The 15,582-nt window shown below is 36.8% G+C and overlaps 1 protein-coding gene across 4 annotated transcripts; it reads left to right on the top strand.

Annotated features, from left to right (window-relative positions):
- Positions 1 to 729: 729 nt before the first annotated feature.
- Positions 730 to 15,173, top strand: LOC115918561 (echinoidin-like). 4 transcript variants are annotated; one of them, XM_030983002.1, is made up of 4 exons: positions 730 to 906; positions 11,073 to 11,155; positions 11,825 to 12,105; positions 13,803 to 15,173. In XM_030983002.1, the coding sequence occupies exons 3-4, from the start codon at positions 11,833 to 11,835 to the stop codon at positions 14,055 to 14,057; spliced, it is 528 nt and encodes a 175-aa protein (XP_030838862.1). In that variant the 5' UTR covers positions 730 to 906; positions 11,073 to 11,155; positions 11,825 to 11,832; the 3' UTR covers positions 14,058 to 15,173. The 4 variants fall into 4 exon arrangements, with proteins under 4 accessions (XP_030838862.1, XP_030838861.1, XP_030838864.1 ...); XM_030983004.1 differs by lacking the exon at positions 730 to 906 and adding an exon at positions 6,082 to 6,268; XM_030983001.1 differs by lacking the exon at positions 11,073 to 11,155.
- The last annotated feature ends 409 nt before the right edge of the window (positions 15,174 to 15,582 follow it).

The following is a 15,582-nucleotide window of genomic DNA, read 5'->3' as shown; positions in this document are numbered from 1 at the left end:
AAACATATTGAAAACAAACAATCCAAATCGAAACAAAATGAATTAAGTTACAACATTTTCGAACAAAAGAAAAGAAACCAAAACAACACAATGGACCAGTTCAATGATTTAAATTATCATAGCGCCAAAACAAAAGAGTAAATTAAGAGTTTGATGGCGCATTATTTTTTAATTAGGTAAAGTATTCCAGAAAGCCGCACCATCAAATGAAAAACTTTGTTTCCCCATCTGGGTTTTTTTTTTGGGTGAAATTATTCCTGCGTTTTGTGCACTGCACATGCCATGTATGTGGTATGTAGTATTTTCAATTCTTATCGGGTCAGTGTTTGACGGATTTTTTCTCCTACTAGAATGGAATAATACATTATTTGATTTCTTCATATTCAATAATGGCTTGTTACGTCTATAATAGTCGCATAACATTTGGAATTATGTTATCTGCCGCATAGCGTAGCAGAGCACCTAATAATTTCGTCAGAATCTAAATTTTTGTTCCCCTTTTTTATGTATGGATTTTGTTCGCTTCATATCTCATTAATGACATGGTTAATGACAATGTCAATGACATTTTTATGGCATGTGCCATGTGCATGATTATTGTTACCCTTTTCTCTTTCTTTTTCTTTCTTTCTCATGTTTTTTTTAACCGCCAAAAAGGGGGGAGGGGGCTGCACGGGGCCGGCTGTGCAGGCGCCTGAATCCGCGCCTGCTGCACATTTATATCATCTCCAAATGCGCAGTAGTTTCAAGTTGGATGATATGCGACTCAGCGTAATCTTGACCCGTCTGAAATTCAAATTAGGAGTAGATATTGATGAATTAATCTTCATTCGACAAAGTTTGCATTATCGAAGGAGGTTCTACATTGTCAACGTTCTTTTGGAATTCAATACAATTATTACGAAGGTAAGAATAGCAGATGAGGCCTAGATTTGGTGAGATTATATTGTGTATCGCTTTGATAGAGTGTGACAAATTTGTGGTTTTAAACACGGAAGTGAGATAAAAGTGTAAAAGAGAAAAAAACGAATGTATGTGGGTAGACTATGTAGTTTGGAAGTGTATTTCTAAGTTTGTGTGAAAAAGTGTTAGAGGCAAACAGATGGACAAAAATTAGTTTATGGTGTGGATGAAACGGAATGAAGCAGTATATTTAGTTCCATTTTGTCTATATAATCTGGGGCTTTAAAGCTAAGTTTGTAGCAGATCCCCTGTTCTCTCCTCCCTTTGCTTGATATCTATCTTTGCTTCTCTCTCTCTCTTCCCCCTCGTGTGTATACATGTATTTCTGATCATCTCGATGTCAATGGTGTTACGTATTAATGAGCCTCGTTCTTCAAGATTGTTTGCTTTCCCTTGTAAGGTGGTGCCAAATTAGAAATCCCAATTCGGCTGTACCCTGAATTCGAAATTCCTTGATATATCTGTATGGTTAAGACTACAATTTGAATTCTTTGACAACATTCTGAAAACCTTGGAAACTAGTAGTGCTAGCAGCATAGATTGACTAAGTGGGGCTATTATAACGTTCAAAAGGTGTGGCATGCATGACCAATTCTATTTTCCACAGTCCATTAGTCAGTCTTTTGTGTTTTTGCTTCATTACAAGAGACATATTGACAGTCTGTGAGAAGTCTACATTCAAATTTTCTTTCTATAGTTTAGTATACGAAATCCGTCCCATTTTTAAACGATTAAGGATCTGTCATAGATCCCGCCGTATTTTAAATAGCCAACCGTTTTCTGTTTGGGGGGGGGGGAGTGTTTAGGCACTTTAAGCCCTTTGAAATACATGTTTAAAGAAAATGTCCGGAGGCAATTGGAAAAAAGGTTAATTACAAAGTATGTGTTATACGCTGAGGTTATAGAATCATAAAAATGATGGAAAAAGAGATTCGATTTTAGTCACGTTCAGTGCTCACATAAATGGGGACGGGACATACACATGTGCTTGAAAGTTTGGTCCAATATTTTAGCTATTTCTCGTAATATTTCAGATCTAAAGGCATTTGCAGAGCGACTCATATCAGATGAAAATGTTGACATGATATTGTTTAAAAAAAATTAACACATTAAAAAGAATGAGACAAACTCAAAAATGTCAATTAAAGATGCTAGATCCGTAATGAGTACCTTCAGTTATAATTAAGAAGGCTACTTTAAATTGGTCTTAGACTTTTATCATGGTGTTTAACTGTTGTTCTGAAATTCTAATCATTTACCTTAGCGTCTGTAGATAAGAGTGAAATTTTTTTTTAACTCGCCGTTTTTTAAATGAAATAACTTTGCTGTGGAAATCTACATAATATGATCAGATCAATTTTGCTTCTTGAATTTGAGGATCTGTTACTTGAAAAGTCGAATTACTGTAAAATACCACTCAACATATATTTCATCATCTCTTTCTATGTTTTTTTTAGTGTTTCCTTCCTTTTTCCTTATCACATTTCCTGCTACATATATCCTTTCTACAGTTCGACTGAGCCAACTTTATTTTATGCTTTTACAGCTGGAGTGAATGAATTACATGCCATATCTCACAATATTTGTTTGGGTAGTTGTGTGTTTGCTTGTTTATTTTAATTTGAGATTATGTGCAAGTTTAACATGAGTGAGGCTAGCCATGAGGACTAAGTATAAAGACAGGGATGTAAAAAGTGGATTGGATACTTGTATTTCTCTTGTGTATGAGAGCATTTGTCAATTAATCTATGGGTCATAATAAGTTCGATGTTCCCTGTATGAACCTTTTTTTGGACTACATACCATGCGCATAGGACTAAATACTGCCCTTGAATATGATTTTGGCAATCTTGGAACTTCAAGCTTAATCAATTCGTGATGGAAGCAGTGACCTACAAGTTATACCTATCGTTCCTCATATGGTCTGTAGATAAGAGTGAAATTTAAACTCACAGTTTTTAAAAAATATCTTTGCCATGGAATTCAAGAAAATGTGATCGGATAGATTATGCTTCTTGACATTAAAAAAATGTTTTATGAAAAAGTGAATTATTGTAACGTACCACTGAATATATGTTTAATTATCTTTTTTGTGTTTGTTAGTGTTTCCTTTCTTTTTTTCGCATTTACTGCAACATGTTTCCTTTCTACTGTTCGACTAAGCCAACTTTATTTCATGCTTTTATAGCTGGAGTAAACGAATTACAGGTCATAACTAACAACATTTCTTGTTTGTATGCTTGTTTGTTTTTATTTACGATTGCGTTCAAGGTTAGTTATGAGTGAGGTGAGTAATGAGGACTGAGTAAAAAGAGAGGGATGTATAAAGTGGATCGGATACATTTATTTCGTCTATGTATGAGAGCATTTGTCCAGTAATCTATGGGTCGATGTTCCCTGCATGATTCACTTATTTCGGACTTGATTTCATGCGTTTAGGACTAAAGACTTACTTTAAACTAGATCTTCACTATCATAAAAACTTCAAGCGAACTTTTTTTTTTATGGGAGCCATGACCTGCATATTATACCCATCGTTCCCTAGTACCCCCCGGCAGGGCTCTGCCCCTGGACCCCATCCGTAAAAACAGAAGTAGATCACAAGATAAACAAATGATGTATAAAGTTATCTTTAGGAGAGAGAGAGAGAGAGAGAGAGAGAGAGTGAGAGTGCGTGTTCGTATTTTATTGATCAAGACGGCTTCTTGAAGGTTCTGATAATGCCGAAGTGCTACAACTCGAGAGCTTTCAGAGACTAACCACCCCTCCTCCTACCAGGTCCACGTGGGGACTCTGTCACTGCACAATGGGAAGGGCTCACTCTACGCCTGCAATGCGCTTTGCGTTAAATTTTGCTTCGTCACCCCCTTGAAAATCCTGGATCCGGCACTGCAGAGATGAATGGCCATAAACTTGTGCCATGGCATTAGTAAGTAGGAGAGGAACTTGTAACATACGAAAGAAAAAAAGCAAGGAAAAGTCCTCCTTTTAAAAAATGAGCGTTTATCAATCTGGCAAGCGTTTGTGAACAATAATGAAAATATCCCTTTTGAATAAAAAGCTATTCCTAGTCTGGTTTGAGCAACTGTTAGCAAGAAAACAAGTTGTTGCTTCTTTCTGCTAGTAATTACCTGGTTTAGCGATAGTTCCAGATTATGGGTTTATATGGCATTAGTCCAGAAACTAGCCGGTTCTTATATTTGATATCTGCGATATTTCCTACACTTCCTTCAAGCCGCCGCAGATGGCACTATCAACGACCTTAGTCCTTTACGCCGGGCGTAGAAATTCGGAGATCACGTCATGTTCTGCCTGCAGTAAGTACGGTGAGATCGGGGTTGGGTTGGTGGAGATTATTTAATATCGAATCGGCCAGATTCTTTACTAATATTGCATCAGTGACGGTTTTTCTTTCGGTAGGCATCACTTTATCAGTAGTGGAGGCATATTTCTAAAAATAGCCACAACCCTAATGCTAACCCTACTTGTTGCACGTGGTAGTGAATGCAAAGCATTTGATGTAAAATTGCTACCCTAACTACATTACGCTAGACAGTGGATATCTTTTTAAAAGTAGAAACATGCAGCTAATACTGACTGAATAATCTATCTATCCAGCAGTCTCTATCTTCCATTCATAAGTCAAGCATTGAATTTACAATAGGAAGGCGCTATCCAATTTAGGGAGCTTCAATGTTGCAGTTGTAAAACCTCCCGTGAAACAGTCTTTTCTTGGACTTTGAAGGGCAAATAAATCTTGTCTTTTTTTTTTTACCTAATGGGCATTTCACGACTTGGGCGACCAGACTAACTATTATCAATCAACTTTCACTACAACTAAGGTATAATAACATCAATAAAAAAAACTTAATTCTAAATTATATTGCCTAAAATACACTGCTATAACTAAACTAGTCCAGAACCTGGCATATTTAATTTTGATCTCCACCACACCAACGCATTATGCGACATCCGCCTACATACTTGCTGTTAGCCGAAGGATGAGTGATCATTAAATTAGGACTCCCAGCGAAAAAAAAATAGGGCTGGTGAGCGTTTAATAATTTCCTTTGTAGGTAGGCCTACCCCTTTTTTTTTCTTCCAGAAAGTGACTCGTCTATTTTTGCTTTGAGATTTTCATTCGTAGGTAGGCCTACCCCTTTTTTTCTTCCAGAAAGTGACCTTTTAGTTCATCCCCCCACTTTGAAAAAGCCATCCACCGCCCCTGTTCTGTGTACAGGAATTTAAAGGGCCACTCTAACCGGAACGGCTAAAAAATGAAGAAAATAAAAGACATGTAGAATAATTTTTGACGGAGATTCCGGACATGACAATAATTTTTCTTAGAAATCATCAATAATTCTGGATTCTAGCCTTAAAAATGTCGGCTCAGAACGCTCAGAAAAAAGCCCAGTTTCGGAGCTGTACTGTGCAACTGTTTATAACCTCACTGCAGTAGTCTTTCCGGTGAAAAGGAGGGCCGGTGACTTAGATATTAAAGGTCTTCAAAAAGGCAAACTATGATATTAATTGGGAAAAACAAGACATTTATCCCAAACATTATATGCACTTGATAATCCCAGTACGTTTCATTTATGGATTACAATGAGATTGTAAGATCCTTAGTTGTAGGACCACTCGGATATGCCCGCAATAACGTCGAATGCGTCATCAAGACCACGTGACCGTATTACCTTTTTCGAAGGGCGTAACCCAGCAAGCGTGAGAACTGTGAAAAATGGATGGTTATTATCATTTTTTTGTCAATACAGAAATTTTCCGAAAGATATATAAAATGGAAACACTGGTAAAAAGAAATTTGTCTCAGGGGTGGTTGAGCATCTTCATCCTTTTATCAATCACAAGTGCCACAATGCTGTAACAAAATGTTCGGATCCAATTGACAAATGCAAGGATTTCAGTAGCATATACTATTATCAGATATTCTGTTTTGTCACATATTGATAATACTTTTGATGGAACAGGGACCAAATTCAAATCATTTTATTTGCAAAGTGCAACAGTGCCTATCGATTGCCATATTCTTTTCATCTTGCTTGCCATTCTGTTGCACATGTGTGCCTGCATAATGTGAGTTACAATTGAAACTGTTCATGCATACCACTGCCAAATGCGCAGTCATTTGAAGTTGGACTCTATGCGACTCGTCGCCATCTTGACTCGTCTGAAGCTCAAATTAGCTGTAGATATTGATGAATTAATTTTCTTCCGACAAGGTTTTCATTATCGAAGGAGTTTCTACATTGTCAACGTTCTCTTGGAATGCAATACAATTATTACGAAGGTAAGAATAGCAGATGAGGCCTAGATTGGGTGAGATTGTATTGTGTATCGCTTTGATAGATTATGACAAATTTGGGATTTTAAACACGGAAGTGAGATAAAAATGTAAAAGAGGAAAAACGAATGTATGTGGGTAGACTATGTAGTTTGGAAGTGTATTTTTCCAAGTTTGTATGAAAACGTGTTAGAGGCAAACAGATGGACACAAGTGGGTAATATTAGTTTATGGTGTGGATGAAACGGATTAACGGAATGAAGCAGTATATTTTATTTCTATTTTGTCTATATAATCTGAGGCTTTAAAGCTAAGTTTGTAGCAGATTCCCTGTTCTCTCCTCCCTTTGCTTTATATCTATCTTTGCTTCTCTCTCTCTCTTCCCCCTCGTGTGTATATATGTATTTCTGATCATCTCGATGTCAATGGTTTTACATATTAATGAGCCTTGTTCTTCAAGATTCTTTGCTTTCCCTCAGAGCAACTTACTATTAGGGAAACATTTCCCTAAAAGATACCTATAACTATTAATACGTACTACTTGCTCTCAACCTCTGAGATGTTTACTAATTAGATAAAAAGGGTCACAAAATAAACATTAACGTTGTAACATGCGATACTCTTTTGGCGTGACACTTGACCATCAGGTGTCATTGATGATAGTAGGGCTTTAATGTTGCTACCCAGCAAGCCTTTCATAATATTCCAATTATTTTAATATAAGATTTCTCTTATTAATTCGTTTTTGGATGATAATTTATCAAGTAAAGTACGCATATATACACCTTCTTATTAATCTCGTTAGCATTCAGACAATCTCGTTTGTTACCTTAAATTCCATCCAAGGTTGATGTTGCTGTTGATATCTGTACAGCTCTTTATAGTTTATTCCTATTCATTTTCAGGAGATTTTTTGTCATAATTGCTTAAAAAAATATATCTTATGCATTATAAACATTATCATTTATTGGAACATTAGTCCTTTAGTATTTGTTATATGTAAATATTCATCAACCTTTAGGGCCATTTGAATGTCATCATTAAATTGACGGTATGTAAAGGATTCAGATGGAGGAGTTATTCTGTGGTCATTTGTTACTTGGAAAATTGGAAATTAATCAGTTGCATCACAATACAGAGTAATAGGAGTTAAACTGGCACACACATTATATTTATAGGAAAAACTTTTGTCAATCAGAGATGCAGACTTCTTAGTTACCATGGTACGAGGCAGAACAAAATGTGAATAAATTATACTAACAAAATCATTACCATTATTTTGCATAATCTTCACATGGTCAATGTTAAAACCAATCGTATTAATCTAGTCTATATTAAAGTAAATATTTTAGTGTTTGATTTGGGTTTTTTAATATCATGTTTACTATTGGTTTGCCAATTTTATCAATTATTTCAGTTAAACCAGATTCAAGATCATGTAAATGAGTCCTGGTGTCATCTTTAACAGTAATGTCATGATAATCTATAATTAACATAGCAACACCACCATCCCTTCCACCGGTACGTTCGGATTAGATAAAAGTTTAACCTTGTTTCATGAACAATGAAGAAGTATTTTCATGTATCCATGTTCCATAGAAAGCTAGAGAATGAAAACTCAAAGGTATACACATATTCATCAAACTGTGTGCATAGTATGTCCTAATTTGGAATTAAACTCATCTCAAATTATATTTGTTATACTCTTGAAAGTTACTTTTTACAAACTTCATTACAACATTGATACCCTTGATAAACTTAATGTTAGAAATATATTTAAGGGAAAATAAATTCGACAAACGATATAAACTTAATAGAGACATGCCTGTGCAGGTACTCAGGCGTACCGGAAGCAGTATAGGATTTGCGGGCAAACATTCCAGGGGGCTCACTTTTTAGGGGGCAGTGGCGTAACGAGCAAAAAACTTGTTTTGTTGTTTGGGGAGGGGATGCAGAAGAAATATCTGCATCACCACCGCTTTTATATGTTACGTGCAGGCCCCGCGGAACGTTTTGCAAAGTGGATCAGGTAGAGCGTAACGAGCGAAGGGAGTGGAGCGTAGATTGGCGTGGGGTCCAGGGGCTTTGCCTTGGTGGGAGCCAAGGGGCGGAGTCCCCGGAAGGTCAAGTGTTTTAAGCATTTATAGTTATAGTCAGTTAAGTGTATTTAGATACCTTATTTGTGACACAGGCAGGTCTATAATCAGGGGTTTTAGGCATTCGATCATCCAGGGGCTTACTGCTTTAGAGCCCCTGGCGAACCGTTTTCTAAAATTGGTCCGATGTCGGCCCGATGTCAGTTTGGCGATAGCGATATTTCCGATGACTGCCGACAGCGATATTTGCCGATGACTGCCGACATCGTCCCGACATTAGCTTATTAGCTGGTAAAAAACTGACTGTTGACTTATCGTCGTAGTGAGCTTCCTCATCGCCGGCTTGTCGGGCATGGAGCACCCGGCTCCCTTCCCTCTGCTCTGCCTTTAGCGGCTGTACATACTGCGGCCAGAATCACACAGTTTCAACTAATGAACCTCTGATAAAAAAAATAAAAATACTGCTCTGGTTTGCAAAGGAAAACCAATACAAACCTTACCTGGGGGGGGGGGGGGGTGATACGGCACAATGAAGCTTTCTCCTTCTCAGTATAAGTCTGCAGACGGTAAAGGATTTATAATTACATTGCTAGGTGCTTTGAGGTTTTGGTTCAACATTCCTTGCGAGGAGGTGGTACCAACAAACTCACTTTTTGTTTGTTTGGGGGGGGGGGGGATAAAAGGGGGCTAACGTACTTTACGTGCACTTATTATACGCCATATTGAACATACATGATTTAATTCTTGGGTGAAACAAGACATTTATCCGAAAAATTATATGCACTTGATAATCCCAGTACGTTTCATTTATGGATTACAATGAGATTGTAAGATCCTTAGTTGTAGGACAAATCGGACACTGCCCGCAATGACGTCAAATGCGTCATCAAGGCCACGTGATCGCATAACCTTTTTTCGAGGGGCATAGCCCAGCAAGCGTGAGAACTGTGAAAAATGGATGGTTATTATCATGTTTTGGTCAATTCAGAGATTTTCTGAAAAATATATAATATGGAAACACTGGTAAAAAGTTAAGCGCCGCCAAGTTATACCTTTCTACATGTAGTTCGACCATACGTCCACACACGAAACATTCCATGATTCTTTTTCGAGTTCTAGTTTGAAGCGATGCCAGACCCGCGTTTCGTTATACGTTTCTTTATACGACGTGTCGTTAGTAGGCGTACACACATAATTTCATCGTATGGCTATCCCGAAACAGTAAAGTCATACGATGAATTGTTTGTGTGTGAACACGGAAGTCGTAAAGGCCAATCCAATACAAAATTATAAGACTCAATTAAAAATTTAATGCAGGTCAAAACCAGTAACTCTAATTAATAACGGAGGCCACTTCACAAGGATTTACTTTCTGTTTAGATAGCAATGATAATCATTTAAGAATAAATAATTGAAGAGAAACAAATTATTACATTACCAAAATTACTCCTAAAATTACATTTACTCCTGGAGATTAACTTCATACCGATATTTAAGCGTAAATACGAGATTTACGTCAAATTGGCTACATTTGACACGCTCGGGAACGTACTCTCTAAATTTGAAAGTCTTATTTTTAAATCTTAAAGTCTTACTTTTAAATCTAACAGAGACTGATATTAGTGACGAACCCTTTGGGATTTAAAATAAGTCTAAGCTAAGACTTGAAATTTTAAGTCCCTGAAAGATTTAAAGTTTAAGTCAATTGTATTTATATTTCAAGTCTTTTAGATTTACTGGTCTAGCTAAGCCATTAAAACCATTTGGTAAAACTTCCAACCAATTGAACGGCAACAACACTTCAATACTGGTACGTCTGTATTATCAATGTAAAGGCATCGGTAATAAGTAGACTTATACATAATTTAATTAATCGAATTTTTTTTCATATACTTGTATTTTATTGAAATTATTTTAGTTCATAGTTAATGTTTCCCTTATTCATGTTTAATTAAATGGAATTCATACGAAGTAGCGAAATGTCCTAATAACTTGTAATTTATATTTGTAGTATTTTCGAAATGAATTGCATATACCTAAATCATCAGTAATTAAGAAATATGCTGTAAATTCAGAAAAATTGTTAAAAAAACATAGATCTGCACGCACCCCATATTCAATATGCAAATGAATTGGTGTCAGCTGGTTCAACTGGAAATATGCCAACAGTCAGTCATCAACAGGTGCAACTGGAAATATGCACATCTTATTGGCGAGAAGTTTAAGTCTTTCCAAGATTTATATCTAGAAGCTGGTTTCGATAAAACTTTTAGTCGAATTCCCAATTTATTAAGTCTTAAAGACTTGAAATATTTTAAGTCTCAAAATGGATTTAAAATTTAAGTCCTAGAAATTAAGAGAGTAATACAATACGTCCCTATAGTATTAAAACGCTATCTGACATACTTTGGAGATTAGGTAAAAGCAGACCAATGCAAATACCATTTTCTTAAAATATTTCAATTTGTCATTAGGACCGCGGATTGAATTGCCTGCACCAGCATTAAGGACACTGCGAGAAAAAAGCAGGGTGAAAAGACTCACAAAGAGTCAACACAAAGCAGGGAAAATTACTTTTTAAGACATCGAAATCCCCACATTCTAATTAAAGGGATAGTTGATTTTGTCATTTAAATTGTATTTTCTTTCAAATTTGACACTCAGTTTTTCATTATCTCACAATTTCGTTTTGTGTGTATCGCCCTCTGCAACAGAACTCAACTATCCCTTGAATACGTTATCAAGGATCATCTTCGTCAATGTTGCTATCTTTACACGAATCTGGATCATTGTTTAGGTACTGCTTCCACATCATACTTTGTCGTTATGTGTAATGTTCGAACGATTCATTATCAACCCTCTGGTGAGCTTTTCAGTTGTCACGAGAAACTTTTGTTTAACAAATCGTCGCTGTTTTCACGAAGTGATGGTAGTGAAAAAAAATTGCATTCACATTGCGTTACGATTTTCCTCACTACCGTCACTTCGTGAAAACAAGGACGAAATGTATGCATACAATGTGTTAACAAGTCCATTGAAAAGCTAGATCAGTCGCACTTTATGACTAAATGCGAAAAGAAACTTCTTTTGCACATGTATGCGTGCATAATGTTAGTTGTATTTTAAACTGTACATGCGTATCACTGCCAAATGTGAAGCAGTTTTAAATTGGACGTTATGCGACTCGGTGCCATATTGACTCGTCTGAAGCTCCAATTAAGAGTAAATGTTGATGAATTAATCTTCTTCCAACAAAGTTTTGGTTGGGTCTAAAATTCTTGGCGAGGAGGTGGTACAGACAAGAATTACATTTTTTTTTTTTTTTTTTTTTTAGGGGGGGGGGGGGGGGGGCGCAAACGTACTCTAAGTGCACATAACATTAAACATACATGACTAGTCATTCTTGGGTGTATATTAAAGCCCTTAATTTGGAATTGTTTCTCACTCTTCTCCATCGACTCTCCAGTAATCAACATGAAGCTTCTGCTCGCATCCATTGCTGTTCTAGCCGTGGTAGTTCACGGCTTAAATGAAAATGTATATCGTCCATGCCCTCAGTTCTGGCTTTCATTTAACGGGAACTGCTACCGTTACTTCGGCGAGCGGGTCACTTGGGAAGCGGCTCGGGATCGCTGCAGGGATCACTACTCCTTCAATGGACGGGCTGATCTGGTATCCATCCACACGGAACAGGAGAACGGCTTCGCTTACGACCTTTTTCGCTCTTCTGCAGGCATCACACCGTCGGTAAATACTAGCTTAGACTGTTAATTAAAGGGAAATTCCGCCTTAATAGCTAACTACTATACAAGAAGCAGGAAAATCAGAAAAGTATAGACAATCGGACAGAAATTATGAAAATTATAATTTTTTGAAAGCAACACTCACTATAGGTATGTGTTCTTCAAATTGGCTGAATCTGCTGCGTCTTCTTGATTTAGTGGCGGACAATTTTACCGTTTGTTTAAAAAAAAAAAAAAAAAAAATAAGATGTCAATTTTCAGAAAATGTATGAGTTGGGATGGTCTTTCCTTTGTATAGCACCTGTACAAAATGCACTTTCCATGACATATTTGAGAAGTGCCCCAAGGGCGAAGGCAACTGATATTAGTGATGTTTTTGTGCAGGACAAATGAGAGAGTTATCGTCACAATCCACTGACAAAATTACCAATTTCAGATCCGCATAAAGGTGTATATAGCGACATCATTTAAAAATAATCATAACTTTAGTAATATTGGTACAATTAATTTATAACTTTCGCAAAGCTGTTTCTCTGACTCTCCTGCTCCCCCAACCCTCCCTCTCCTCGGCTACACAGTAAAAACGCTCCTTAAAAAAGTGATGTTCACTTACAGTTGTATCTTAAACAACAATTGAACAAATTGAAAACAATGTTGCTCGAAACGAAAGTTATTTTGTTAAACATTCGCTGTTTATAATCTAATGACTGCTATATTTACTATACGAGAGCTTTTAGACAGTGTTGTTTACATATGACGTCATAAAGTGCGCGTTGGCTGAAAGCTTTATTTCACATCATGGCCGACCAATTCAAGCTAACGAAGCACTTCTAAGTGACTGGGGATTCAATGGCCTAATTGAAATCACTTTTCTATTAACCAATTTGAAGTTTTGAACTTATAGCGTAAGTTCACAGTTAAATTTTTAGTATCTGTACGCAATGCCAGAACATAGGCAGACTTAAAATCATCGTGTCATGCAGTGCGGCACTGATCGCGCACTCGGTTATAACGTGTGCTAAATTCCTTGCCATAGAGATTGCATGCATCCCATTATGCAGTTGATACGTGCGTGCATGCGCGCTCATGCAAAATAGGCACTGTTTTGGCGCTAATTCATGAATTGTAGAATTACCCTACCATATTGTTAGTCTTCATATACCTATATAGAGACCCAGAAGTAGAGGTGCACTTATTCAGAGTATCAAACCCAAATTATACCCCATTATACAACCCTTTTGTGGTAAACAACCCCCACTGAACAACAGTTCCTTTTTAAACAACTTTCTTTAAACAACCCAGTTGGTGTAAACAACCCCCCCCCCCCGAACAACAGCTCCTTTAACCGTCTTTAAACAACACCGGTTGTTTAAATTGTGATTTTAAACAAGTAGTTGTTCAAAATGTTGAGCAACTAAGTATTTAAACTTTAAACAACTCGAGATGCTTAAAATTTTAAGCAACTCTCAGTTCAGGTCACCCGTTAATCCGAGGTTGTTTAAACTTTTAAACAACTTGTTCACAAAAAAATTAACTGTGTAAAGTAACGTATTCGTGCCATGGGTATCACTGCGTCACTGATATGAGCACTTTCTAAGAAGTCATATTTCATGCAGTTAATAAACAATGATGAATTCACTTCTGTTCTGATCTGATTTTGCTGATTTTGTTTTACTGATTTCTTTGTTGTTTCTTGGACAGACTCGGCCACCATACTACGGGGCTTGGATCGGTGCCTATCAGACAACATCAGGCTCGACCGGACGTTTCATTTGGACTGATAGATCCGGTCTAAACTTCGAGCGATGGGTACCCGGTCAGCCGGACAACCACGGTAACAACGAGGACTGCGCCCATTTGTGGCGTAGGAACGCAGGAGATGATATCTTCCAGGGTTGGAACGACCTTCCCTGTGAAGAAGACCTGCCTTTCATTTGTAAGGTGGCCCCAAACTAGATATCCTTATTCGGTTGTACTCTGAATTCGAAGCTTCCTTGATATATCTGTAATTTCAATTTTGAATTCTTTGACAAATTTCTTGAAAACCTTGGAAACAAGTAGTGCTAGCAGTGTAAATTAACAAACTTGGGCTGTTTTTCATATTCCATAAGGTCAGTCTTTTTCGTTTCTGCTTAATTGCACGAGAAAAAATGACAGTGTGGGTGAATTTCACATATAATTTTGTATTTATTTTGGTATACAAACTGCACCACATAAGGGCTCCTTCAAAGATACCTCCGCATTAACCAACTGCAGTTTTGGGGTGTGTATATGCACTTAAAGCCCTTTAAAATACATGTTTAAAGTACGTTTCTGGAGGCAATTGGGAAATGTTGATTACAAAGTATTTCAGAATTACTGCATACGTTGAGGTTATGGAATCATCAAAATGATGGAAAAAGAGACTCGATTTTAGTCACGTTGAGTGCTCACATAAATGTGTATATGGGACACGCACGTTTGGCATGAAAGTTTGGTTCAATATTGTCAGCTATTTCTCCTGATTTTTGTCATATTTGAAGGCATTCGCAGAGCACTTCATTTTAGAGGACATTTTTGCCATGATATTATTCAAAATAAATGAAAAGTAATGCATTAAAGAGAATGAGAAAAAGTCAAATTCTAATCCCTGTACCAGCTAGTACTCAGCCTTCTCTTTGCGAGCGAGTGCAATGTCAATAAGGTGCTAGATTTATATTAAGTACTTTCAAATATAATTAAAAGAGATACTTTTAATTGGTTTTCGACTGTTCTGGGATTCTAAACATTTACCTTAGCGTCTGTAGATAAGAGTGAAAACTCACCGTCGTTTTTTTTTTAAAGATAAGTAGAAATCTACAAAAATATGATCAGATAAATAAGACTCCTTAAAATGAAAGATATGATATTTAGAAATTATTTTAAGATGCCACTTAACATTTCTTTCATCATCTCTTTCTTTGTTTTGTAGTGCTTCCTTTTCCTTTTTCGCATTTACTGCAACATGTTACCTTTCTACTGTTCGACTAAAGCCGACTTTATTTTATTGTCTTATAACTGGAGTAAATAAATTACAGGACATATCTAACAATATTTGCTTGTGTTTGCTTGCTTGTTATTTACGGTTACTATTAAGGTCAACAAAGGTGAGGCTATTTATGAGGACTGAGTATAAAGAGAGGGATGTATAAAGTTGATCGGATACATTTATTTCGTCTGTGTACGAGAGCATTTGTCAAGTAATCTATGGGTCAAATTAAATGCGATGTTCCCTGCATGATTCACTTATTTCGGACTTGATTTCATGCGTTTAGGACTAATGACTTCCTTTAAATAAGATCTTGACAATCATTAGAACTTCAAGCGAAAGTAATTTGTTGTTATGGGAGCCATGATCTGTATATTATACCCATTGTTCCTTGTGACCCCCAGCAGGGCTCTGCCCCTGGACCACCTCCGTACACATACATGTAGGAGTGGATCCCAAGACATCAATTTGATG

The sequence above is a fragment of the Strongylocentrotus purpuratus genome, unplaced genomic scaffold (assembly GCF_000002235.5).
Source record: "Strongylocentrotus purpuratus isolate Spur 01 unplaced genomic scaffold, Spur_5.0 spur5_scaffold_13, whole genome shotgun sequence".
Classification (NCBI taxonomy): domain Eukaryota; kingdom Metazoa; phylum Echinodermata; class Echinoidea; order Camarodonta; family Strongylocentrotidae; genus Strongylocentrotus; species Strongylocentrotus purpuratus.
The sequence above is the reverse complement of the archived record's forward strand: the minus strand, read 5'-3'. Positions and strand labels throughout refer to the sequence as shown.